Raw genomic sequence first — 26,871 nt, forward strand, 5'->3', positions numbered from 1 at the left:
TATAATAAAATATTTTAATGCAAAAGTTAATGTTACTACTCATAGTAATATGTTCCCTTAAGAAAATTAATTAAAATTGGTCAATACGGTATTTTTTAAACAATAAATTAATCTTTACATTTACTTAGGTATAACTAAAAGCTGTTTATTACTTTTAAAATATGTTTCGTTATATCAAATATATCTCATGATATACATTTAACTAACTTGTTGCAATTGTAATACGGTAAGCAACGTTCTTATAACCTTAAATTTCATTGTTAGTTTAAAAATTAAATTAGTTTAAAATATCAAATTGCGGCATTTAAAAATTTTTTTTCTTTATGGAAATTTTAATATTAATAAAAGTAGCTAAGAAATTAGGAATAGAATCTGAAAAACAAAGTTGCCGTAATATCAGGCAATTTATTACTTTGTTAGTATGGGCGGATATTTAGTGGTGGGGGAAAAATGATATCACGTGATCGACCTTCCTTTAAATGAACGTGCGTCCTGTCTTCATCCTCTCGACTTCTAGTTTGTCTTGAAAATTTGGTGTGTTGAGTTGGGTCCTCTGAATATAATTTGAGGTCAGTAAACCACTGCAGTTAAAATTCTGCATTAACTTAATTATTCTTGCATACCACATTTTATTTAGTTTTTGTTGGCCAGTCTGTATTTCAAACGTTATTTGTTTATGTTTACTTAGAAAAACTGCTGTTTTAGCGTGGTGTGGCAGTGCCACGCCATAATTCACCACAAAATTATTTTATAATTTTTTCCGGCAATGATATATTTACTTAACAGTGAATAATAAATTTTGATGTTTTTTCCTATATGAATTTATTTAACAGAACTTAGTAATTTTGTATGTAATTGTTGCCTTCTTCGTGCCGGCTTCGACCTTAGTTTGACCTTACTGTTGGGTAAAATATGTCATTTCTCGTTGATTTAATAGAAGTATTTATTTAGATATTAATTTAGGTTATCGCTAAATTAGAACCTCTTTGATCGTTGTAGTTTAATTAATCAATACTTAACTGTTAGAATATTCCATAATGGTGTGTAATTGTGTTAATATTTCATGCATGCATTGACATATATGGATTAATAAGATACATTGTTTTCTTTCCGGCTTTGATTAATTTCGAATTATAGTCCATTGTCAAAAATTGAATAAATCGGTTAGTGTAACTTACGATCACATCTTTGTATTAATTAGTGTATAAAAGAAACGCATGATTTTTAAACCTGTTTGGGTACTTGAAATTATTGTAAGAGTTTAAAATATTTACATTTTATACTAACTTTTTGTTTTAATTAATGTTTTGAAGATATTCGTAAAACGTTTGCTAAATATAATAAATGTCTAAAGTCAGGTAATATAGTTAAGGTAATATAATCTATAATTTGTATACTCACTTGTATTTTCATTTGGTAATCAATAAACCATTTTTTTTTTTTGTTAAATTCCAATGTTTAATATATGTATTGTTAATACAATGATCCATTATATTGTGACAAATTGTATGTCAAGGATATACTTTCCTTCAAACACCCTTGACAAGGTCAGAATAGGTTAGATAGGTGACCTGTTTGTACTTATTAAATTGTTAGGTCATTTATTTCCTGTTGTGTATTGAATGGTTCTTTAATTAAATATTATAAATAATGTAATTGGTTGTATTCAAATTTGGCTAAAAAAATGACAAAATATTAATTCCTGGGCTTGAGAGCAATGAATTGAACTTAGTTTCACAAAAGATGAACATAGAAAAGATTGAAGCCTTGGGACAGGTATTTTCTAATGTGCTCTTAACTTTATAACAACCCTGTTTTACTGTAATCCCTTAGTACAACATCTCTTCTGGTACAATTCCAAGTTGTGAAAATTATACATTCTCTAGTGCCTGTTTTGTGGGACCATTTGAAAACTTGAATGTGAAATTAAAAAGTCCAGTGAGCAAAAAATCTTATTAGTTTGTAAAAAAAAATTTAAGTTGCTGTTGTAAGTAAGTGGTTTATTTACAACCCAAAAACTAATTCTCCAGTGAATTACTTTAATAACTGACCCAGCTTAGTTATTTTAATTTCGGTTGCCAAGATTACAAAATTTCCACTCTTATTGTAATTTGAACTACTGAAATTTTTTAAATTTTGTGGTAAATTATTGGCTAATTTTCGAGTAATTGAATTTATATGTTTTCAAAGTGGACTTGATAATTTTAATTACCATTTTTATATAATTGTATACATTCCCCATTGTTGTTGGGACTAGTGTGTACATCCTTTTTTAATAAAAGGAATGTAGTAATTGTCAGTGAATTATTACTACAAAGTAAAGAATTAACAGTAATAGGGAAATGTAAGGCAAACAATTTTAGGAAATGGTCATTTCTGCTTTGCTGCCGATTGGGAACAGATAGCACATTTATTTGTATCAGTAGACATCAGCCTGGCAACAATAGTTTCAATATTATGTGTTTAGTTTGTGTGCATAACCTATAAGTAGTTCTGTAAAGTATTGGGTAATTTGTTTTTTAATTGCAAAAAACAAATATCCTGCTGAAATCCTCAAAGAAATTTGTGATGTTTTATGATACTTATGTGCAAAGGTAAAGTTAAAAAATTGTTTGGAAAATGCAGGATGGGTTTTCACAATGAACAGTATAACAGTTGCCCAAATGATTTTTCAGAAAAAGTGCAAAGAAAAAAAATTTCTGAAAAGAATGTTTACAATTTCATATTATTAAATGAATTTCCAATTTTTTTTGTTAAATAATTAATAAAATTTAATGGAGAAACTGGATTACATAGAAGGTTATGCATCTGGCAGGTGAAAAAAATGTTGGATTGATAAATACAGGGGAAAAGTCTTGCTGTAAGCTATGTTTTTGTAGCTTCACTAATATGGAGATAAACTGCTTAATTGTTTGTGAATATATTATGATATTTTGACTTTGCTAATGTACACAATGCTGAAACAAAACTGCAGTCAGTGAAGCAACGCCATCTCGAGGACTAAAGTTCAGGAAGAATGTTCAGATTGGAAGCTTATGGCCACTCTGTTTTTTGGGGGGCAATGAAGGGATATTACTAAGAGTTCATTGAATGTGGAAATATTGTAAATGAACATGTATTGCGAAACTTACAAAAAATTTGCCGTGCTATTCAGAATTAAAGGGAAGCTATCCAATGGGATTTTGTTTTTTTATGGCAGTGCTTGACCATACATTTAAACAAAAGATTATACAACAATTTAAGTAACTTCTGTGGGAAATCTTTGAAGCACTGTACAGGTGTCAACCACCTGTACATCTTATAGTTTTTAAGTAATAAATCTCTTACAGAAAGTTAACTGGTTTAAATTGCTGGAGGAAAATTTTAAGACAAAAATGAAGCTAATAGAATGTTAATGAAAAATATACTGAAATTGGTAGAAAAATAATACATATTTGTAAGTTTATTTTAATGGCAGTTTTTTCTTTCATCCACTTTTGTTTTTATGTAAAACAGCCCTTATTAAAAAAAGTCTATTTTCATCCTGTGTAGAATTGGGGTGTACTTACTGTAGATAAGGTTTATCAAATTATAATATTAAATGACAGCAGTAAAAAAACCAACTGTTTCATTATGTTCTTAGCTATGAACAAAAAATATTGGTGGTTTTCATTTTTAAGAATAACAAATTTATAATTTTAAAATTGAAAGGCTGACTTAAAGTTGTGTATATGTAAATTTGTTTGACCTGTTAGATTACTTTATATAATCTTACCATGTGTATTTAATAAATTAACAACTTGACATTTTTCATGTGTGCTGGATGACAATTATCCAGCTGAACTAAAAATGTTTTAAGGGTAAATTATTTTAATTCTGCTCATACTTGTATGAAGTATGTTGAATGTTTGTAGATTATGATATAAGCTTAAATTATAATAAATATAAAATTGTGTTAAATAATGATTATATTTATCTTACAGAGTATGAAACACAAACTTAACTTCACATAATTTCACAAGCAGAGAAAAATGTGGCGAAAAAAGTGTGTGAAATATAAACCTTACAATGACTCGAATTGCAAGAAGTACGGATTACTTTTGTTGATTGTAGAAAAAGTTTTTCAGTTAATTTTAATTGAAAAATTTGACAATATGTTGAATGTATCAATTTTTGTTCAGGCTTCTTTTTCTCTTATTTAAAAGTATGGTTTAACTTAGGGTTTGGGTAGAAGTGTAATTATGTGTAACATATTTACACAAATTATTCCTCCAAAAATTTATGTTAATGTTGGAATTGAAGAGTTCTTATCTTACATAATGTAAGATAAGTACTGCCAAAAACTTAGTGGAAAGAATGCTTTTTTGGACAAACATTGGTAAGTGAAAGAAACAGTCCTCCAATTCTTGTGGTCCTCATTCATTAAAACATTTGGTTTTTGTTGCTAGTGTAATTTCCAATTGTAGGATTGCTGCTCTTTCTTTATTCAATTTGGTGTTGTATGGACATATTATTTAGGTTTATGTTAAGATTCGTTCAGGGGTTTTTTTAAGTATATATTCTTTCACCCAAAGTGAACAATTGTGTAAGACACAAGCTTTTGTGAGAGAAGCGATTAGGGCTACACAAGTTAAACTTGTTCATTTTCAAACAGCTGAACTTCAGTTGAGTGAATAGTGTACCAGAAGTCGACACTAGTTTGATACAAAGTTTGAAAATTACAAATTACATTGGGGGATTAGTACTGTTTGGTACAAATAATTTTGGCGTGCACAGAATGGCTGCTTTTGCTTGTTTAGAAAGATTTGTTTTAACATTGGACATGACAAGCTGGAATGTGCTAAATGTTAATCCTAAATCCCTAAGACAACTGATGTTGAGCCTCTGGAATGATCCAGAAACCAAAATTTAGCTTTCACTATAGAAATTACCATTATCCCCAAAGCCAAAGAAAGCAAGACAAATGAGGAGCTAAGTGAAAGTGATTGACTGTTTATTTTGACCACTACAGAGTTTGCATCATGGCTGCGTACTGGAAGCGAAGCCAAACTGTCTACAAACTACTACCTGTAGGTTCTGTGTTCACAATGAAGAATTTTTTGTCGCAATAATGTACTTTCCCTGTTCATCATGCCTTGGTCAAGCATGAAATTCTTAGGTTGGTAAGGCTCCTCACCTACCAGACATGGCTCCTTGGAATTTCTGGTTATTCTCAGAGCTGAAGATACTGTTAAAAGGACCCTGATTTGACATACAGGAGGACATAATGACAAACACTGCAGCATAACTGTTACCCTAAGAGAGGACTGAAAAATATTGTCAGTGGAAGGATGACTAGGTTAAGTGTGGGGAGTCTTTAAGTTACAGTAGTTATGTTTATGTTTAATAGATCTCTTATTTCAATTAAGCAAATACATTTTTTAAATCAAGTAGGGTTAGCTATAATATGAAAGTTTTTTACTTTAAGGAATATTCTCCACTATTAATATGCCTTTTCCATTGTTGGAATACATTCTAACTTGCATGAGTTTTGTTGAGTACCCTAGGTCCTGTATGAATTTTTTGGAAATTTTCTTTCAACATTGGAAACTGAAAGAACATTTGAACAGTTCACCATCTCTTGTGATTCTCATTCATTAAAAACATTTAATCTCTTTTTCTGTTGCTTGTGTAATTTCCAATTTTAGGATTGTTGCTCTTCCTTTATTCACTTAAATTACAATTTGGTGTTGTATGGAAAGATTATATAGGTTTCTGTTAGGTTGGTGCAGGTTTTTTCTTTAAGTATATATTCTTCTTTTGTGTAACTCAGCTTTTTCTATGGGAATTTTAGTTCCTTTTTTCACTTATTTGTTAAACATTGATTCATCTACCCTTTTCTTTCTAAATCTTTTTATATTTGAGCATTTTTTTAAGTTTCTCCTTTTATTTTTTTTCTTATATTTATTCTTATTTTGTTTTCTTTTCTTTCTTTTTTCTTATTCTTTTTGTTATATTTTATTTCCTCTACTTTTTTCAGACGTCTTTGGTAACATATGGTCCCTTCATGAAGCTACTTCCCTGCTTATTTTCTTTATGGCATGTTTTGATATTTAGTTAAAATTAATTTGCGATGTTGTCTTTGCATTTTCCAGTTAATACTTTGAAGCTAACTTCTCTTTTACTACCTCATTTCCAGTTTTTTTTTCTTCATTGAATAACATTTTTTGATGTTTTTCTCTTCTTCAGTACTCCTTTTATATCTGTTGCTAGAAGTACGTGATCACTGTAATTTTTGCTTCTGGAAACCCATCTGTCTATTTTATTGTGTTTCTGAATCTTCTGGAATTATGTAATAAATTAAGTATTTGCACTTTTGAAGAGTTTTCTTTTATGATAAGTATTTATGAATATTTTAATTCCTTTGTGATGTTAAAACCTATGCTATTTTATTTACCCAGGTTTTTTTTTTAGAACCATGTCAAAGATTGGAATTAATGGATTTGGCCGTATCGGTCGTCTTGTATTGAGAGCTTCTCTTGAACGTGGTGGTCAGGTATGAAATATACATATGTTTTAATTTTTTTTATGAATAAATATTCTAGTGATATGATTGTATAATATAAATATAATAATCTGATGTTCATATATATGATGTTAATATATATAAATGCATTGTTTAATTTTTTTCATATTCCCTATATAACTTTATTTTTTTTAAATTAAAAAAGTTTTAAATTTAATTAATTTAAATAAAAGAAATTCATATTACTGTTATCAGCTTGTAGACAAGTGATGCGTTCTCTTTGTCATTGAACGTAAAGATAATATATCTTTACCAATTTTTCTTATCTAACGTGTTAATTATAAAATTAAAGTTTCACTTTTCCATAAAATGACAATTAGTTTAATTTTTTCAATCCTTCATCAATTAAAAATTGAATTGTCAAAAAAAATTTTTAATTTTAAAACATTTAGAATTTTGCCTTGCATAAAAGAAATCCTTATCTTAAATCTTGAAGTAACTTTTCTTGCAATTTATTGTAACACTATTAACGGATTTATATTATAATTATTATATTAGATTTTTTTTTAAATATTTTTATAAAATATATAATGTTAAAAACTTAAAATACCTAAGCTTGTAGAACCAGCCATGTAAAGGTTAATCATACAATTTCAGAGTAGTGTTTTATATACTTTACTTTGAAACTTTATTTTAAGTAAAGTATAACTGTGATTATGGAAATGTATAAAAAAATTAAAATAAATTAAGTATTGGGTAAATGGCCAATAGTTGATATTTTTAAAGAAAATGATCCAGTGGTGGTCAGATTATACAAATGTTGATCAGTTGATAGTAAAAGAAAATCTGCCTCCGAACTTTATTTAAAACCATAGTTTTATTGACTGTATAGTCAATATGATTGTCGTACTGACTTATTAATACAACATATTCCAGTTTTCATGAGCACAATACTGTGAGTAATTTTGTCTCTTGGGTAATTAAATGGATAAAAAATTTGAAGTCTATGAAATGTATTTTTTCTAAAATACACATTTTCATCATTTGTTTTAACAATTTAGGCATCTTTTCTTATTTTATGATAAAAATTGTAATGGCCTATAATATAAAGATTTCAATTGTGAATCAACAATTTAACAGTGGTGCAATCTGGCAGGCATAACTTACCAACATTAGAAAACCCATTACTTAATGACAATTTTTCCCTATTGCCCAAATTGCACAAAACATTATAAAATCAAACTTTTTACAAATTCTTATTCTTCTTTCTGCAAATATTCTGTTACTTCCTACAAATATTTGTTAACAACAGCCAAAATTTTCTGACATCCTCTTAAGTAATTGAAAATTGTTGGAGAAAATTTGTGTTATTTACAGTAGTAGTGTTAATTTTGATTAGCCAAAAAATAAATAATTCTGCATTCTCTCAATTTTTATAAATTCTTGGAATCTGTGTTTTTCTTAAAAGCAAATTTACTTTTATCTTGAATAATGGAATGAACAAAACAAAAAAGTAATTTATGAATTCTCCAAAAAGCATTATATATAATGCCCCAGTATTCTGCCATTTGTTTTTAATCTTTTAAAACACGGATTTGACCATGTTATTGTTAAAAAATAAATTGAATGCTGGAATTTTGTAATGAAAAAATTGTATAACTGAGAATACAGGATTTAAAAAAAAATTCATTATAGCAACTTTGTTGATAATAACCTCTTTGTTGTTTTATTTATACAAAGCAGTGTTTTTCAACCTGGGCATGACGCCCACCATGACGGTGGTGTGAAAGGGAGTTGCAAAATTAATGTTACAACTTTATCCTTAAACAGTAATGAAATAATCATTTTATGGGAGAAAAATTATTTATAAACATTTTACTTGCATCTGTTTTTACACGTGTAAGAAACGTATCTAAATCTTCAGATGATATTACGTTGATATAATATAATGATAGTTACAATCCACATCCCCAGACATTTTGATGAGCTGGTTGTGAATTTGTGTGCTGCAACAACAATTTCACTAAATGGATTCAGTACCAGTCTCTTTCAGAAATCATTTTTATCTTCCAGGAAATACTCAAACTGAATTTTTTCCCCACACAAATGCAACTTCATGCTATCCAAACTGTGATGAATAAATAGTCTTCATCCAAATTTTTCTCAATAAAATCAGAAGTGAGTGGAAACTTATCAAAATTGCTTTGAAAACAAATAACTGTCATTAGTAAAATATTTATTACAATTGTTTAAATTTGAGGATATATCAGCCAAGTAAGCCAACAGCAACATATACTCATTATTCTGTAAAAACATGAGAATGATGTTTGTTTTCCCTGGAAATATAGTATTCATTTTGCAATTCCAATAACTGGGTTGATACACTGTCTGTGATAACCTTCTGACTTCAACTTTACAAAGAATGAGATTTTCTGACTACTATTTGGGGCAAGAGCATGTCTGTGAAGCAAGAAGTGTGTCCATTCTGCCCTTTGTATAAGTTGAACTTTTAATTTTTTCAGAAATCCACTGTTCTTTCCTGTTAGGGCCTTTTCACCACCGCTATATATATCCTGAAATACATTTTGTTCAATATGTTGTAGTATTTATTATCTTCATAAAAACATCAAAAAGACATTGTCCTGTTGCATGGCCAGGTATATTTTCTTTGATCGATCTGCCCCTATTGCATTCATATCTCACAAATTATAAAAATTGAGAAATATTTGCCAAATCTGTTGATTCATCAAACTGAATGTTAAAAAATTCACTTAACTCACTTGCTGAACTATCTGATCACAAACTTTGGCAGCCATATCATTGATTCGCCTTGAATCAATGATATGATATGATAATTCTAACTATGTCGTTAGAAAGTGGAATTAAAACTGACCATATTAGTTGCCGGAGGTAATATGAGATTTTTGTGATTTTATGGTGTTTGGACATTTTAGCTACTCGTAATGCTATGAGATAAGATGCTTCAACTGTATTTTTATCAGTATGGCTTGATTTACAAATAGAAGCTTGTTGATTTCTCAGAGTGTAATTTTCTTTTGAGGGTAATATCAAATTAATTTTGATTGCTTCTTGCTTCCATCAGAAAGGACTTGATAGCAAACACACTGTGACTTCCCATCCAATGAGGTAAAGCGTAATTTAAGTAACTGTTATTGTAAAATCTTTTTACCAATCTATTCACTGCATGTAGACACTTCACTTCTTTTTAAAAAATTTATCAATTTTGAATAAATTCTCAATTTATTATTTTCAAAGAAACTATGCTTTTAAAATCTTAAGTGGCACCAGATGCACATTTCACATTTGAACTTAACTGATGTTCTGCAATCCCAGTATGATGTATTAAAATGTATTATATGCATTGTCAAACAGAACACTTACGGCGAATATTATGCAAGCAGACCAAGGAGCATGAGTCTGGTTTATCCGGCCTAAGCTGGTGGTGTACTCGGCCAGATAGTGATAAAGCCGGATAATCCAGAATACTCAGAAATTCAATACAAATAAATTATTTGTATTGTTAAAATTTAATACAGTACATCCTGATACTATATTAAAGTGTAAAAAATAAAAATATAGTACTGTAATACATTTTAATCCTTAAATTAGTCATTAAATCTCATAAAATTAAAATTGCAGTTTTATGTTTTCAAATAGTGAAAAAAATATTAATTAGTTTTATTTCTTACTCATTTAGAAAAGAAGTCTTTTGTTTTTCATTTTCTGACCTCTTTTATGCTGTGGTTTCTCTATTTTGTAATCAGATGTCATCTGCAGTCTGCTCATCCTGGTGTGGCACGTAATCGAGAAGGGTTTTTTATGGCTTTTAAGACATCAGAATGAGAAAACTTAGTTTAGCTTGAAGTTACGATGTCATCTTGGTCTTTTGGATGTTCATTGGACACCATATGTGCTACGTCTTCATTTGCAATCTCTTCATTCTCCATCCACTGATGTAGATCAGAAATGGTCACACTTTTAACATCCAGGGATAATTTCGAGAAACAATCTCAACATTGTTATCTGTTTGTATTGTTTCATATTTATCACTTTGGTGATCAAATGATCTTCCAGGATCAGACAAGTGTGATTTGTGAGATCTCTTCTTAGGCTTGAACAAATCCCTTGTTTCAATGCCTTCAATCAAAAAATAGAAGCTGCTGACACAGTACTTCTTTTTTAATGCCTCCAGTACTACTTGGTTTATAGGCTGGCACAGAGATGTTACATTTGGGGGAAGAAAAAGCACTTTACCATCCTGCAACTCATCATTAATAGGGTGTGAAGGTGCATTGTCCATAAAGAAGCAAGGCTTTTGTTGGAAGCTTGTTATAAAAGTTTCAAAAACTTTTCCACTGATGGAATGAACTACTACTCTTTAAAAATAGACATTCGTCGAGGCTTTTTTTTCAGTATACCATGAGGAACTGACTGAAGTCTTAAGTTTGCTCTTGATTCTTGTTTGCAGCTGGAGTTTTTGTAGGCATAATTTTGTAATTGAGGCAAATAATTTTGTAATTGAGGCTGTCTTGTCTCAATTACATATCTGATCACCTGACATGCCAACTATCAATTTATGGAATTTTTTTTTTAGGTTGTTGCTGTCAATGACCCTTTCATTAATGTAGAATACATGGTATATTTATTCAAGTATGATTCTACACATGGTCGTTTTAATGGAGAAGTTAAAGCTGAAGGAAATGATTTGGTTATCAATGGTATGCATTACAGTTGCTTATTTTTCTGGTATATTGTTAAATTTCAGTTGCTGATTTATCTAATTACAAGATAAGAATTTTGAAAAAGTAATTATAATTATTTTGCTTTTGTATGTTTTTATTTTTATGAATTGTTAGCACTTCTAATATATTTAATATATTTTAGAGTAATAATTATGCTATCTGAATTAACATTCTTCAGCTATTTTGATTACAATGTACACAATGACTACTACAATCAATATAGTTTCTGTAGAAGTAACTGAAGGGTGACATTTATAGTAAAATTTATTAAGTATTCTTAATCATGTGAAAAAAGTCTTGAGTGTATGTGCATACCCTGAAGCATGTGCGAAATGTATTTAGTTTATGTATTTAGTATTATATGTTTTCATGGTATTTGTGTTTATTGAATAGACAATCGCTGCAGAAATGATGTGGGTGTGTTTTGGAGGTCATCCAGTTTCAAGGCTTGGATGATCTATTTTTATAAATAGTGCAAGCGAAGTCGTGTGTGTAAAATTCCTTGCACTATGGAACAGGAAATTTCAAGTTCATAAGAAACATGAGATGACAGTTTTACTAGAATGTTCCTGAGAAGCCGTAAAAGTCATAATTATGACAGCCTCAACACTATATTTTGAAGAAGTTCATATTTTCATTCTCCTTAACATGGTATACCAGGCTGTTTAGCTCTAATGATCAGGTGATAATTTTGTTATCTTTCTGAAATTGTGTATTAAATAATTATCACCAATTTGGTCTTGGGAACAATAGAATAATGTTTGACCTTTTTCTTCAAAGATGGCAATTTAAATAAAATTGTGTAACTTTTGTGCTTCTATTTTATTTATCCTGTAAGCCCCAAGATTAGCCAGAACAGTAACAATTTTATTAATTTTTCTTCATTATGCTGAAAACTGTTTCTACATGTAGTAGTGTATTAATCTTAGAGTAATGTAACAGAAATGACAAGTGTTAGCTGACTTAAACAGTTTTGTTTTAATGTAGACATAGACAAAGACGATTAGATTTTGTTCTTTCACTTATAATAATAATTTACTTAATAGTTTATTTTTTTGATAACTGGGCTCTTTTCTTTACTATGTTCATTTTTCATTCTATTCACAGGTAACAAGATTGCAGTTTTCTGTGAAAGGGACCCTAAGTCTATCCCATGGGCCAAGGCTGGAGCTGAATATGTTGTAGAATCAACTGGAGTCTTCACGACTATTGAGAAGGCCTCTGTAAGTTGTCAAAGTTTTATTTTTAACAGCTAAAAGAAAAAAAAAACTGTTAAGCAAAACAAATTTTTATGTATATGTGACAGTACAACAAGATTTCTTGTCATTGTGCTTGTCAGAATTTTTGTTAGTATACAAAGTAAGGAAATTGTTTAATTTAAATCCCTTCATTGCTAGAATGATGGGAATGGTCAATCTGTGACCATCTTTTTTGTTATAAATCATGTTGGGAGTTAATACCACCATAAAAAGTTATTTAAAATGTATGAGGTTTATTTTTCAAGTTGTGGCTTGTTTAAAAAATTATGCCTTTGTTCATGTGTGGTAATGACTCGCATTTCATATCATCCTCATCATATAAAAAATTTATTACAATATTTTTCAAGTTTTTAAGATTTATGGAGTACACTTACTTACTCAGTCTGACTTTTTTATGTCAGTTTTTTCAAAATTTATTTATTTTATGGTAATTTTTATTCTTTGGAAAGAAAAACATTATAAGGGCCCATGACTGGTTACTAGTGTCATTACTGTGGTATTATTTACCAGAATCTTTCAATCTACAATTATGAGTAATCTACAGTTATTTATTTACTATGTGGCATCTTGTAGTTAATATTGTGAACATTATCATTCATAATGTAATGTAAGCATTTCTTGATGATACAGTTTCTAGTCTTGCTACACTGTTAAATCTTGCTACACCTACATGAAAAATAATTTTCTATGTTTTTAGTATAACTGTTTTTTAACTACATGAAATCGCTCTTCTCAATATCTTACCAATGATTATTTCATAATTAGATTTTGTAACTTCTTCCACAATTCTTATCAACATCTTCATCTGATTCGCAACCTTCTTAGAAGCATTTATACAATTTATAAAATCTTAAATCTTTTTTTTCTCAAATTTTTCAAAAGATACCTCTTATTTATTCGGATATCAAATTTAAACTATTTTCTCAATGTGATTGCGGGATATAGACAATACTCATTTTTATAAGTTGATTTTTTTTCTTTTTTTCCTCACCTATTAGTTTGTTGGGCATTGCCTTTTGATAGAGTTGTCTGTATCAATTAAATGTTAATTTTTTTTTCTTAATTTGTGCAGTGTGTTAGCAGAAAGTAACATGGATTATATTGAATGAAGTATTTTGTGGTAAAATGTAAAAGTCTGATGTTATTAACTTATGTTCATAACTTTTTATGAACATAGTGGGTTGTTTTATTTGTAAAATGTTTTTATTTTATCAGCCTATGAATTGATGTTATGAGCTGTTATCCAAACTTGACTTATAAAAACAAAAATACTTGATCTGTTTAGTTGATTGACTTGTCTCCTTTAAAGCAGCTCCCTTCTGATGCAACACATTTATCCTAGTGCTTCCATGTTAAAAGAATTTTTCAAGGTTATTTTTAGTTAGCACTGTAAGTCTGTATAGAGATGAGATCAAATTTCTTTTGATCTCATCTCTATAGATCTTTGTCACATTTCTTTTGATCTCGGCTCTATGAATCTTAAGTGGAGTTTTAAGCTTAGGAGAGAGCCAAAAATCACAGGGAACCATGTCTGGTGAATAAAAGGAGCCTGCTGAAGTTGTTTGATCCTGTGTTTTGTCATGAATCAGATAAGTTGTGATAAATAGGCTGGAGTGTTGTGACATCTGACTGTAGTTCAACAGTAGCTCAGCCATCTTGGTTGAACTAATTTGTGTAAGAAATCAAAGCCATAGCTTTGAATCCTCCTGATTGTCTACTTGCATGTCACTAAGTTTCTGAAAAAATTTGAAATTTTATGCAGAGTCCCTGTTCAGAAATTTTGAACAACAAAAACACAAGCACTACTCCCGACTTGCTACAATGGCAGCAAAACAGTGTCGAATGCAACCCATATGAGTCCAGGTCAAATTCCAGAACCGTCCCCGATCCTGTGTCACAATTGTGAGTTGCAATAAAAAATATAAAGCTTTTTTTTTTATTATCTTTGATTAGTGTTTTTCTTTTTTTAGGCTCATCTCGATGGAGGTGCAAAGAAAGTTATTATTTCAGCACCAAGTGCTGATGCTCCTATGTTTGTTTGTGGTGTCAACCTTGATGCTTATGATCCATCCTTTAAAGTTATTTCAAATGCATCATGCACAACCAACTGCCTTGCTCCTTTAGCTAAAGTTATTCATGACAATTTTGAGATTTGTGAAGCACTAATGACTACTGTGCATGCTACAACTGCAACTCAGAAGACTGTTGATGGACCCTCTGGCAAGGTATTGTTTTTTTTTATTTGTATGGTTTATTACTATTATTAATTATTAATCTTATCAATGTATAATCTGGTTTATATGTTTTATAATAATATCCCAGGTTTTGAAATTAATATCATGTTATTGTTCGTTTTTGTGAAGCAGAAGATTCAAAAAATGGATCTTTCCACAAAAGGATATTGCAAAATTATTTCTGTAAGCAGACAAAAATTAATCCACTACATGCTAAACCTGTCATTTGAGTTTTGAAACTTTGTGAATGTGAAATCTAATTTTAAATTAGATTTAAAAAGCTCTTTTTAGCATGTGACTGTAATATGTTATAGATCATGTGATTTGATCAAATAAACTTGGTTTGAAACAAACATTGTAGTTTATACTGAACCAATGAATGGGTATTAACTTTTTTTATTTTGTGCAAGATTCTGTTCGTAAGCTACCTAACAATATTGGTTGCTTTACACTGGCTGTTTAGTTTTGTACGACTATTCTACAATAAAGTACCTTACAGGATTCATTAGAGTTTTTTTGTGTATTGATGTTCACCAACTATTCCTGAATATCCTCTTTATTACTAGGTGGAGTTCGGAATGATCAACTCTATGCAGAAAGTACAGGGATTTTCCCTGATAAACCTGGCATAAAGAATTCGTATTAGACTTGAAAGTGGGTATTCTGTGTTTGGGAGTAACTTTTATCTCATCTCAGTTTGCCTACATGACATCTATTGTGGGTATTAGATAAAAAAACTTAACTACAATTTTATCTGATTTATAGCCAATCGAAGCCATGAAAACAAAGTAAAGTGTAAACAAAGTATATCTTATCACTAGTGAATTGAATAAAGTATTTGAAAACAAGTTGCATGGTATTATCATTAGTAACATGTATGCTTTTGTGGAAGAAAGGAAGTTACTTACTATCTTCTATAAATCTTGGGTAAAGCAGCTTGTAGTAATGCCTCAAGGCTTTGTGTAAAATATGGCAGTTTGATCACAGAATGTTAAAACATGAACAAATTATTAAGAGTGACTTGAGAGTTTATGGGAGTTTGCACTCCACTGAACATGATGATAGCCTGTCCTGATTTTGGAGAACTAGATCCCATAGGGTGATGAACTTGCCCTGTTTAAGAAAAATTGATTTTCTTGTTGAAATTTATGTAAGCTGAATGCTTATTATTAACTTGTATTGTGTTTTAATATATGGGAATGAATTAGATAATTTATATTCTCTTAACTACTTAAAACATTTTCAGACAATTTCAGTTGTACTCGCAGAGTTTTATATCTTTCTATGAATCATGGAGATGCTAAAAATTGTGTATCACAGTACAGTACAGGTCTCAAAAAGAGGAGAAACTAGTATGATTGTTTTAATGAGAGCTTGTGTTGTTTTTGAGACGATTTGTTTTGTTTTGAGTTGCTAAGAATTCTCTTTATTTAATATATTGAAACAATGCACTTAAGCAGTTGTTACAGTAAATGTGATTATTTTCATATCTATTATTTCAGTTGTGGAGGGATGGTCGTGGTGCAGCCCAGAACATCATTCCTGCTTCTACTGGTGCAGCAAAGGCTGTTGGCAAAGTCATCCCATCACTTAATGGAAAATTAACTGGAATGGCTTTCCGTGTTCCAACTCCAGATGTGTCAGTTGTGGACTTAACTTGCAGGTAATTGCACTTAGAATGAATCTGTATTCCTGAATTATTAAATCCTTTTTACAAGACTGCTGCCCCCCCCCCAAAAAAAATTGTATATATATAAATGTTTAAATAGATTAATTAATAAATTTGATAAAATATACAATACTATAAAATGCCTGTAGCATAAAAGGACTTATACTATAGTATACTATTTGCCTATAGTATAAAAGTACTACAGGCAAAATTGTCATCTGCACACTCATTAATTATCCTATATTACAAAGTAATGGCTTTTCTTTTGGCAGTCATGTTTTTTAATATTTCGTTTGTTTATTTATAAAAGTAATTTTTTTAAACTTAGAATCATTACTGTAATACATGCTTGTGTGTAGAAAATTGTTTTAATTCAAATAATTTTACTCTTGACTAAAACTGCATAAAATTAAATTGTTTAGTTCTGTGAAATTTCTTTAGTTTCTTTCAGTGATAGGTGTTGTACATATGCACTGATAATTGCTTACAACCTAATATAATGGCTCTTTTTGTCAACCTGTGCTTAAGAGATAATCTGAAAAATGTCTTTACTTTTTCACATTATACTGATATTGTTTGAAAAGTATGGCTGCCATGAGTGTTCATGTGTAATCAGGAGGTTTTATTTTTAATAGACTATGTATGTAATTTTTCCTCTTAATAATTCCAATGTTTAATACCTCCTTCATGTTCTTTGCATTTTTCCAAAAAGTGTACATTATTATTAAAAAGAACAGTGAACTGTGATAATAAAAGATCATATTGTTTACACATGAAAATTTTTTAATTCTGATTCTATTACAATAATTAATTACTATTTTAAATTACCTGGATAAAAGATTGTAATTAAGTTAGCCAATTTGATCCACTTTAATAATTATTATACAACGCACATCAAAAGATTAAATAGTAATTATAATAAGACATGGAACTAATTTTGATAGTTAGATTTGTTGACTTGCCATCTTCTTGTAGAGAAAGAAGAGATAGATTACGGTTCTCTTTATTTTTGAAATAATGTTTAAAAATGACAAGTGTTTTATCTTTTTTTTATTTATTTTGCTGTTGCACTTTGTATTGTTTGTAATGTAGTTGCATCATTCAATCTTATTAGGCAGTAGTTTTTTCTTAACTCTGACTTGGACTTGCATTGATAGAATTAAATATTTATAATTATTACTATTGTTTTAATATTAGTATTGTCAAGATAGTTCAAAAGATTATGTTATGTTACATCACAGGTTAGTTACAAAGTACATACATATTTGACCTTGAAACAATTTTTTTTTTCTTGCCTGTCTTAACCTATATTGTATAATGGATATATGAATAAAAACAAGGCTTTTGAACAAAAGACAAAAACAAAGAAAACAACTCTTTACATAAATCAGTCCACTGAAAGCTTTCTAAATAGTAATAATCTTCAATAAAAATGATAAAGCAAAAAATAGTAACTAAACTTCAATTCTTTGTTACTAAAAGAAAGACACTACAAAAGTTTTTATCAAAATAGAGCTTACCAAGTAAATTTGATATGAAAGCAAATAGATAATATCTTTATTTTCATAAACAAGACTGCATATATAGATTGTTCTTTCCTAGTTTGATTCAATAATTTTTTATAAAAATTGGGTTACAATTTCTGTATGAATAAGATTGAAATTTGGCATAGAATAAGTCACTGATTAGTATTGATAAGTACTGATTTTGTTTGACTGTTGTGTTGAATTCTGTGGCACACACGTGTACATATATGTAGGTTATATAATTTTTTATGTAAGTTTATAATTTTTTGATAGCTTCAAAATTATTTTTGATGCTATGTGTTGCTAATTCTGTTGTTGTGTGTGTTAATTTTGTTGTAAAATCTGATAAAATTTGAAAATTCTATAAAAAGGTGTATTTATTTACTAATTAACTGGTCTGAAGGGGGGATAATTTTCAATATGAATTTTCAATATGGACTTTGTAAGACCTGAAAATGTTGGTTAATATGAATTAATATATATTATTTTGTATTAATTTGTAACATATTTTCTATTAATTTTTACACCAATAGTTGTAGAATTCTGTAATTACATCAAACAAATATTAAAAAACTTGAAATTTAGAAAACATAAAACACTATTGATAAAACTCCATTGTCATTACTGGAATCTTATTAGAAATTTCTTTATACTAGGAAACATTTTTCACAATTTTTGTGTACGTGTAAATTTTGTTGACGAGTACTTGAATTATTTTTCAAAAACTAGTTATTGGAACTTAATTTGGTAAGTTTAAATTATCTAATTATTTTAATTGGTATTAATGAAGTTTAAAGTATTAAGTTATTTAATTTTTTTTGATGTAATTATGAAATTGTGTATAGACTGATGATGTGAGATCCTGTGCTAGTCTACTATTGGTATTAATTTTTTTTTAGGTTTTATTTGTTATACCATGTTTTGGTGGTTTAGCTGTTATACATATACGTATATTTGAAATTAATCTTAAGATTCACATCATTCCACTGTACTATTAAATTATATTTTAAATTGTATAAAGTATAAAGCACCTAGTATAGAATATTTTAATTAAAGGATGCAGAATTTTGTGAGTACTTTCATGGTAAGATGTTTTATTGGTTAACATTAAAGAGTTATTATAATATTATAAATGAAACCACCAAAACATTAGTAGAGATAAAGTTAAACTTAACATATTAATTAAAGAATCTACTTTGCAGGATCCTGCGTCTGCAGTTGTTATTAAATTCTGTAATACATTAAAATATATTTCAATGTAATTATAGAATTTAAACAACTGAATATGCAGGATCCTGTAAAAAACGATACTTGTGTTGTTTTCTGTGTTTTGGTGGTTTATATTTCATTTAATATTACATTTATTAGTACAGTGGTAATATATATATATATATATATGATTCTTCTGGTTATATTTGTTTAGATTGGGAAAAGAAACAACCTATGATGAAATCAAGGCTAAGATTAAAGAAGCTTCTGAGGGACCATTGAAGGGAATTTTAGGTTATACTGATGAGGAAGTTGTATCTACTGATTTTGTTGGTGATTCTCACTCATCTATATTTGATGCCAAAGCCGGAATTCAGCTTAGTCCAAAATTTGTAAAACTTATTGCATGGTAAATTATTATGTACAGTCAACATTAAAGAAGTGATGTGAATTTGTTTTGTTTGTAATTCATGATAGAATAACTAATTTCATTATTAATAGTAATAATGATATATTAATTTCATTATTTGTATTCTATGTGGAGCAACACATGTATGAGACCAACCCAGATGATAAATTCTGTGATGTGTGGCAAAATGAAATTTGAAGTGCAGTATCTGGTTTACAAAAAAAAATAGTCATGTGTAAGAGTTTATATCTTCACTTAGAGATTCCTTGGCCTTTGGCAAGGATGAATCATTAGAGTAAATAGAGATTCCTTGGCCTTTGGCAAGGATGAATCATTAGAGTAAATAGTTTGTGAGAAGCTTTCATAGATCACATTACAGTGGAGAGGATCTTAATTCTGAAAAATAAACAATTGTGGGCACTTGCTGCTGCGACATGGCATGCTTTATACAATCAGACCTTCAATCTTACCTGATGCTGGATTCTTGCACAAAGAATGAATGTAGGGATTTATAAAATTCACTAAAACTGATAAAACAACATTCCTGTCTGTTTTTATTAGATCTTAATCGCCATAACCAAGACCCATAATGTTTAGTTAATATACATTATACGTATAAACGTTTTTGGTGTGTGGTGTTGATAAAAAAAGTCTGGAATGAGAGAAAAGCTCACTTAATTAAAACATTATCAAGAACATTGAATTGTGAAGTTTTTGATTCTGGTGAAGGGGATGAAACTGGAATTATTTGTATGAGGTTTTATAATAGCATTTTAAGGATAGAATCTTGAAAACATAAATCACCTTCAAAATACTGTTCATTAGCTGATTCACTCGTCCCTATGGTTTTTTATATAGCAATTTTTTCTTAACATCTACATCCTGAAAATGCTTTCCGTGTTAGGCTTTTCTTCATTCTTGAGAATGTCACATGGGGCCTAGGTCGAGCAAATAAAAGGTGGGTGAGAAATTGTTGTCATGTATTTTTTTTTTGCCAGACTGGTTGATTTTCAATGCTGTGTAGGCAGGCATGGTTCTCATGATGATTGCCATCAAGGTGAACTCCTTTGATGTTGAAAAAACAGTTGTAGAAAGCTTGTCTTCCATTGGCTGGACTGCTGTTTATTTCAGGGTCACAGCTGTACACCAAGAATCCATTCCCTGTTGACTTTTGGTTAATAAACTTTGCTACGACACACTTGTGTATCAGTTATTCTTTGGCATGAGCTCCATGAAACTCCACTTATTTCCTCAAATTTTTCAATTGTTCCACAAAAATCAAACCTTATATAGCATTGTGCACTTTTGAAAATTTTTATTTGTTTTGGGCATTAAGGGGGTGACCGAATAGGGTTCATCTTCAAGTGATATTTGGCCACTTCTGAATTGGGCAAATCACTCATAAACTCTTGCCTGGCTTAGAACTTCCTTCCTATATAAACTTGTGTTGCTCCTAAAAGTTTGTTTTTGTGTAGCGAAAACAAATTATTTATGGGAGGGGTACCTCCCATACAGAGTTGTTTCAATTTATTACTAAGTTTAAAATTATGAAACCAGTTTATTTTGTATGTAAATTATACTATTGTGTTAATCTGATTTCATGTTTGTTCTTTTTTAGGTATGATAATGAGTTTGGTTACTCAAGCAGGGTCATTGACCTTATTAAGTACATTCAAACCAAGGATTTAAGCCAAGGACCATGTTGAACTACTCAAAACTGAGTAATTATTTATTATCCAGTAAAACACTTCTTAAATCGCATAATAACTTAGCAGTAATTTTTATCTTGCAGTTTGTATTAACTAGTAAAATTCATCATGAATGTGTTCAGAAATTTATCCAAGAATGATTTTAAAGTTTCTATTCGTAATTTATAATGGATTTACATAAACACATTATATAAAATTAGTATATATATTTTTTATAATAATCACGATTTACTGAAATAAATTTATTGTGGTAATTTTTTTTTTACTTCATACCTTTATAACCTTTTCCCATCAATGACCCGCGGTTGATTAGCGCTCCACGAAAATATGTTGATATATCTGATGCCTCCCTTCATAGTCTTAAGCTACCCTCTTGTGAAAAAAATTTCAAAAAATTACAGTATATTAAAGAGATTTAACAATTTTGACAAATAAAACCCGTTAAGATTGGATATTTTTTATGCCTGTAACAGTACAAAAATTACGATAATGCAGTGTTTTTTATTAGCGAAATTTTTTTTTTTGCTTTGCGTTTATGAAACATAGTTTGCTGATTTTAAAAATAATACTTTCAAGCAAATCTGTTGAAAATTGGGCAAAATATGATGAAAAACCCATGTCATAAATCACAGATTAGTAACATATGTTAGTATAAGTGAAAGAGATTCAGAAAACTACATTTTATAAAATTTCCCACCACTCAAAAGTCTATTCAGATAAACAAAAAACAATTTTTACTGTATAGTGTGTTATTCATTACGAATTGTTGTGTTACATGTTTACCAATATCATTTGTCAGAAAAGATATTCATAGACCTCAAGTAAAAGTGGTGTATTTATGACCACATACCTGTTTTTTTCTTTTGTATGCCGTATATCATAATTTATTATGTCTTTCAATACATCAATATGTTGCTAGTAAGATAAGCTATTTTTGTAAATAATAAATTACAAGTCACACACATAAGCACATTTCTGAGAAAAAATGGTCATATTCTTTCTAGTCTAAATAAAACATTTTACATCGTATAAACATCGTTCAAATTGTATAATAAAACTGATTCCTTTGTGAATACAAAACAAAATAAGACTTAGATGCCATATAAAATGATTTTGTAACAGCATTTTAAAACTGACACCAACAACCCTTATGTTGTGCTTACAGCACAGTTGATTCATCATTATATTTCATTTATAGTTAACTTGTCATTGAATTATACTGCCTTATGCATAAACATCTTTCATGGTAACTAATGTAAAGTATCAAGCTAGTTATGATAAAACTGCCATCAGAAGAAAATTTTAACACAAACAAAAATCTTGAAAAAATGGCATTTCCCTGAAAATTGTATCAAGAAAATTTGCATAAAAATTGGATTACTGAAGAATCATAATATTCTGTATGCATGTTTACCATTTTTTCAAAATAAACATGGTGTAAGCTTGCACAAATTTCAAAATTTCTTTGCAATTTGTGGCAATGCATTATGGTACCAGACAATTCAGCAAATGTCAAAAATCTTTGGTGGTAGCTCTGATGTTGAAAATATTCAACAAAGACAGTAACATGTACCTGTAAACCATCCTTTTTAGGTGTAAACACTTCTTTACTATACTGTGGACTACAGCATTTTTGTGCTGTGTGATCTTCCTTGTTTCTCTGTACCTTTAATGCAAAATTACAAACTTTTCATGCTTAGTAAACTGCATGCACATGCAGTTGTTCAATGCAATTGATTATAAATATTTGCAGGTTATATTATTTTTTATCAGTAGAATTATTTTTTTATAAATACTAAGCTGCTGATAACCCTTGTGCTTATTCAATTGTCATCTGAAGAATTAATTTAGTTCATTAAGTTTTATGTGATAACGAATACTTCAATATTTTTTAAATGTCTTAATCTAAACGCCAAAGAGGTATAACTTATTACATGCTTACATAAGTACACACAAGCTTTTTTTTTATTACAGATAGAGATGAAGCAAAATATTTAACTTAAGTAGTAATGTAACCAATGACTATATGACAACTATATATTGTCCATGTCAACCCATTGCAACAGGTGTTCTCATGAGGAAACACACTTCACAGGTATATTCCTCTAATCAAAAATACTGATGTAAATGTTAAGAGATGAACAAAAAGTCTTTTGCTAATCATCTTATATATAGTCATATTCATCTTTTGATGAATATTATTTGCCATTGGCCTGAAAGTGCTCAATATATAATTTATATTTTTTTTTTCACTTTGTATTTGAATCAAGGGTTAGCAATAATTAATAGTAAATTCAGAATAATTTTATGGTCACATTGAAAAGAAAGAAAAAGGAAGAACATATGTTACATGTCTGCAGATCTTTTTACATACACACACCCTACATTTTTTTGGGAGGGGGTTGTGGATGGTGGCAAGCATTCCAAAACAAATATGTGCATAAAAAAGGACAGCATGCTAGTCCACAGCACATTGTGTGTTAATAAACAGAAAGGCTGAGGGGTGTAATGCAGCTGAAATTCATCGACGAATAAGTAATGTGTATGGTGAAACCTCAATGAGTGACAGCAACTTTAAAGCAGGACGTACAGATGTTCATGATGCAGGTGGTCAGGTAAGGAAGCTATCATCTGATGATCTCATTGAGCAAATGGATGAGGCAATTTGAGAAAATTGTCAGTTCACAATTTCTGTACTGAGTGATTAGTTTCCCGAGATTTCAAGGTCAGCTCTCTACACCATTGTGAATGAGAGACTTAGAACAATCTAAACAGTGGATGCATTCTCATTCTCCCAGTAAACCAAAGAAGTTCAAGCGAATCTTGAATGGCTACTGTGTTCTGGGACTGGAATGGAGTTCTCTTGGTGGAATTCATGGAACGTGGCATGACAATCACTGCAGCCTCATACAGCGTGACTCTTCCAACGTCTACGAAGGGCAATTCAGAATAAGCAGAGAGGAATGTTGTCATCAGGCATTGTCTTTCTCCATGAAAATGCTCGGCCACACACTGCAGCTGTAACAAAGAAGCTCCTGCAGCGTTTTTGTTGGGAAGTGTTTGATCACCCACCATACAGCCTGGACTTGACTCCATCTGATTTTCACCTCTTTGCTCACATGAAATGCTGGCTAGGACGACAACATTTGCACAGACATTGAGCTGCAGATCAGCATAGAAATGGCTGAAAACACAGATGGCTCTGTTCTATGGCAAGGGTATTGGAAAGTTGGTACCACGCTATGACAAATGTCTAAGTACTTGTTACAAATAAAAAATTTTTTATTTTCACCGTGGCTTTAATTTCGTGACAGATTGTACCTTGAAAAAAAATAATAACCCTCGTACATACCCCAGTGCCACTCAAGGGTCCATTTTTTACAGTATTTCTTTACATGTACTCCTAAATGAGCCCAATCAGACCATAAATGCAATTTTTTCAAATACCAACCCCAGCACCACCTAATAGGTCCTATCAAGATTAAAACAAAGAAGTATGGAAATGAAAATTTATTAATTAATGGCACTTTGCAGGACAATATTATCTTTACAGAAAAAAGCAGCTCAAGTTCCTTGTGTATGTGTAAAAGTGTGGACTTAAAAACTAGTCTCGTTACTTCTGATACATCTTTGTATTGTATAAACTATTTGTAACAGAAGGTTTTAATTTTTTTTTTGTTCAGTCTAAGAAATTCCAAATGAATGGCAATTCTTGTAAAATATTTCTTTTCTCAAATATGTTATTTGGCAACATTTTTACTCTGATGATTTGGATATTTTGTTTTTTTTAAATAATGCATTACTACATGATACTATTTTAAAAATTCTGTAAATGTTTTACTTTTTGTCTTGTCATTTAAAAATGATTAGAATAATTAATAAGGTGAATTTGAAAAAAGGTTTCATTTATTTCATATAATATGTGCTCGCATGCAATCTAATGTGAAATGGTGGTTACAGAACTGTTATAACCACCATTTCAAGAGCCAAATGTTTTTTCAAACTTCTAGTATGATTGATCTAATTTCATCTGCAAGCTGAAATTTCTACAATATTCATTGTTCTTTCTAACAATAAAAACTTAAACCTTTGCGCTCGTCAGGCCAACACTGCTGGCCACGTTCTTCTCAGAGTCTACTTGGAATTATTTATGATGCCGCCAAGCACACAGCTCTGGTGGCCAGCAGGGCTGGCCGCATAACTTTCTGTGCTAGGTCGGCGGCCATATTGACCATCGCTCTGTCGCACCAGCTGGGAATTAATTTTAGAGCATTCACTGATATTTATACATAGGATGAAAGAATGACAAATAAAAATTATATCTTTGTGTAAAAATAAAATATGATTAATTAAGATACACAACTTTATAGTTGAAATAGATAAACAGAAATATATTTTTATAGTTGAAAAAAATAAACATTTTCTTTTTTAACTTTTTTGTGATTGTTATAATTCAAACAAAGCACATACCAATATGTAGTCCTGGATTGGCAGAACAGGTTTTACAAAAAAATTTGCTTAGTTTTCTTTGCTGTCCGTCCAGGTCTGCGATCGCTCCACACTGCACAATCTTTGGTTTTTCTTTCTTCAAGAGGGTACAGAAGATGTAATTTGCCATTCAGTCTCTCTTTGTCTGCTACATCTGAAGGTCTTCCTCTTTTTCTGGAATTTCGTATATTTCCAACAAGCTGCTTCACTACTTTCTGAATTGTCTTTGACGTAATTTTTTTTTGGTTGTTAACAATATTGTACAATATAAATGCATTCAACATGGCAGTTTCTAGGAGCAAAAAAAAGACTTTTCTCCACCATTTGATAGATTTTCTCGTGAAAGAATAGCTAGCTGTATATTGATTGATCTGCCACATCCACGCCACCCATGAATTTATTATACTTGCAGACCACCCTTAGGCTTATTTACCTCTTCTTCCTTACCGCCCTTTCATATACGTCTGATTGTCTTTGTCGATCCATCAGCATATAGAATACTTAATATTGCTACTGAAGTTGGTGTCTTTCCACAACAACAAGGATACCTAATAATTTGTTTTATACAATTTAATATCTCCTTTTTTCAACTTAAGTCTGTTAATCTTTTTTTTGTTGAGTTTTTTCTTTGTGCTCTTACATAGTCAGGAAGCCCTTGCCTATTTAGCAATATGGTCTAAGTTATACGAACTTTCCATATTAGGAGTGCTGCCGCCAGGTCCAAGTTTGTGTAAAGCCTGTCGGTAAACACATGGAGACCTTTAATATCTCCATAGATGAAGTACAATACGAGCCTAAATCAGATCTGGCCATACGGTCAATGGTCAGTTTACCAAAACAGGGTTCAATCGCACAGATATATTCAGATTTTGCTTCACTCAATACAAAGATTTTTATGCCCCATCTCATTGGCTTGTCTTTGTTGTAGACTTTGAACTGGATTTTCCCCTTAAATCCTACTGTGCTCTCATCTACACTTACGTGATTGTTAGGAAATATTGTTGAGATAGAGGGGGCAACCTTTCCAGACCGAGTCAGTGTGCCGTGTACTGGACCAGAAGGAGATGGACCAACATGAAGGTTCCAAAATATTTAGGAAAACCTCTCTTTACTGAAAATGT

General features: G+C 30.1%; 1 protein-coding gene and 1 long non-coding RNA gene across 3 annotated transcripts in view; one reads left to right on the plus strand and one right to left on the minus strand.

Moving 5' to 3' along the window:
- The window catches only part of LOC142321111 (uncharacterized), a 66,880-nt gene extending 49,488 nt beyond the window's left edge, over positions 1-17,392 (minus strand). Inside the window, exon 1 of the long non-coding RNA XR_012755586.1 lies at positions 17,238-17,392. This is a non-coding gene — a long non-coding RNA (uncharacterized LOC142321111). The remainder of the gene's footprint in view (positions 1-17,237) is intronic.
- On the plus strand, positions 418-21,516 carry LOC142321097 (glyceraldehyde-3-phosphate dehydrogenase). Of its 2 annotated transcripts, XM_075359097.1 has the most exons (8): positions 418-569; positions 6,433-6,514; positions 11,100-11,223; positions 12,355-12,470; positions 14,477-14,731; positions 16,243-16,403; positions 19,359-19,553; positions 21,172-21,516. In XM_075359097.1, exons 2-8 carry the CDS (start codon positions 6,437-6,439, stop codon positions 21,257-21,259), a joined length of 1,017 nt encoding a protein of 338 aa, XP_075215212.1. In that variant the 5' UTR covers positions 418-569; positions 6,433-6,436; the 3' UTR covers positions 21,260-21,516. The 2 variants fall into 2 exon arrangements, with proteins under 2 accessions (XP_075215212.1, XP_075215216.1); XM_075359101.1 differs by lacking the exon at positions 418-569 and having other exon boundaries at positions 6,420-6,514.
- The last annotated feature ends 5,355 nt before the right edge of the window (positions 21,517-26,871 follow it).

This window comes from Lycorma delicatula, chromosome 1 (genome assembly GCF_047948215.1).
Source record: "Lycorma delicatula isolate Av1 chromosome 1, ASM4794821v1, whole genome shotgun sequence".
NCBI classification, from domain to species: Eukaryota; Metazoa; Arthropoda; class Insecta; order Hemiptera; family Fulgoridae; genus Lycorma; species Lycorma delicatula.

Coding starts and splice junctions, on each gene's coding strand:
- LOC142321097 (XM_075359097.1), top strand. CDS start 6,437: ATGTCAAAGATTGGAATTAATGGATTTGGCCGTATCGGTCGTCTTGTA. Junction 6,515..11,099: donor CTCTTGAACGTGGTGGTCAG/GTATGAAATATA, acceptor TTTTTTTTTTAG/GTTGTTGCTGTCAATGACCC. Junction 16,404..19,358: donor GTTGTGGACTTAACTTGCAG/GTAATTGCACTT, acceptor ATATTTGTTTAG/ATTGGGAAAAGAAACAACCT.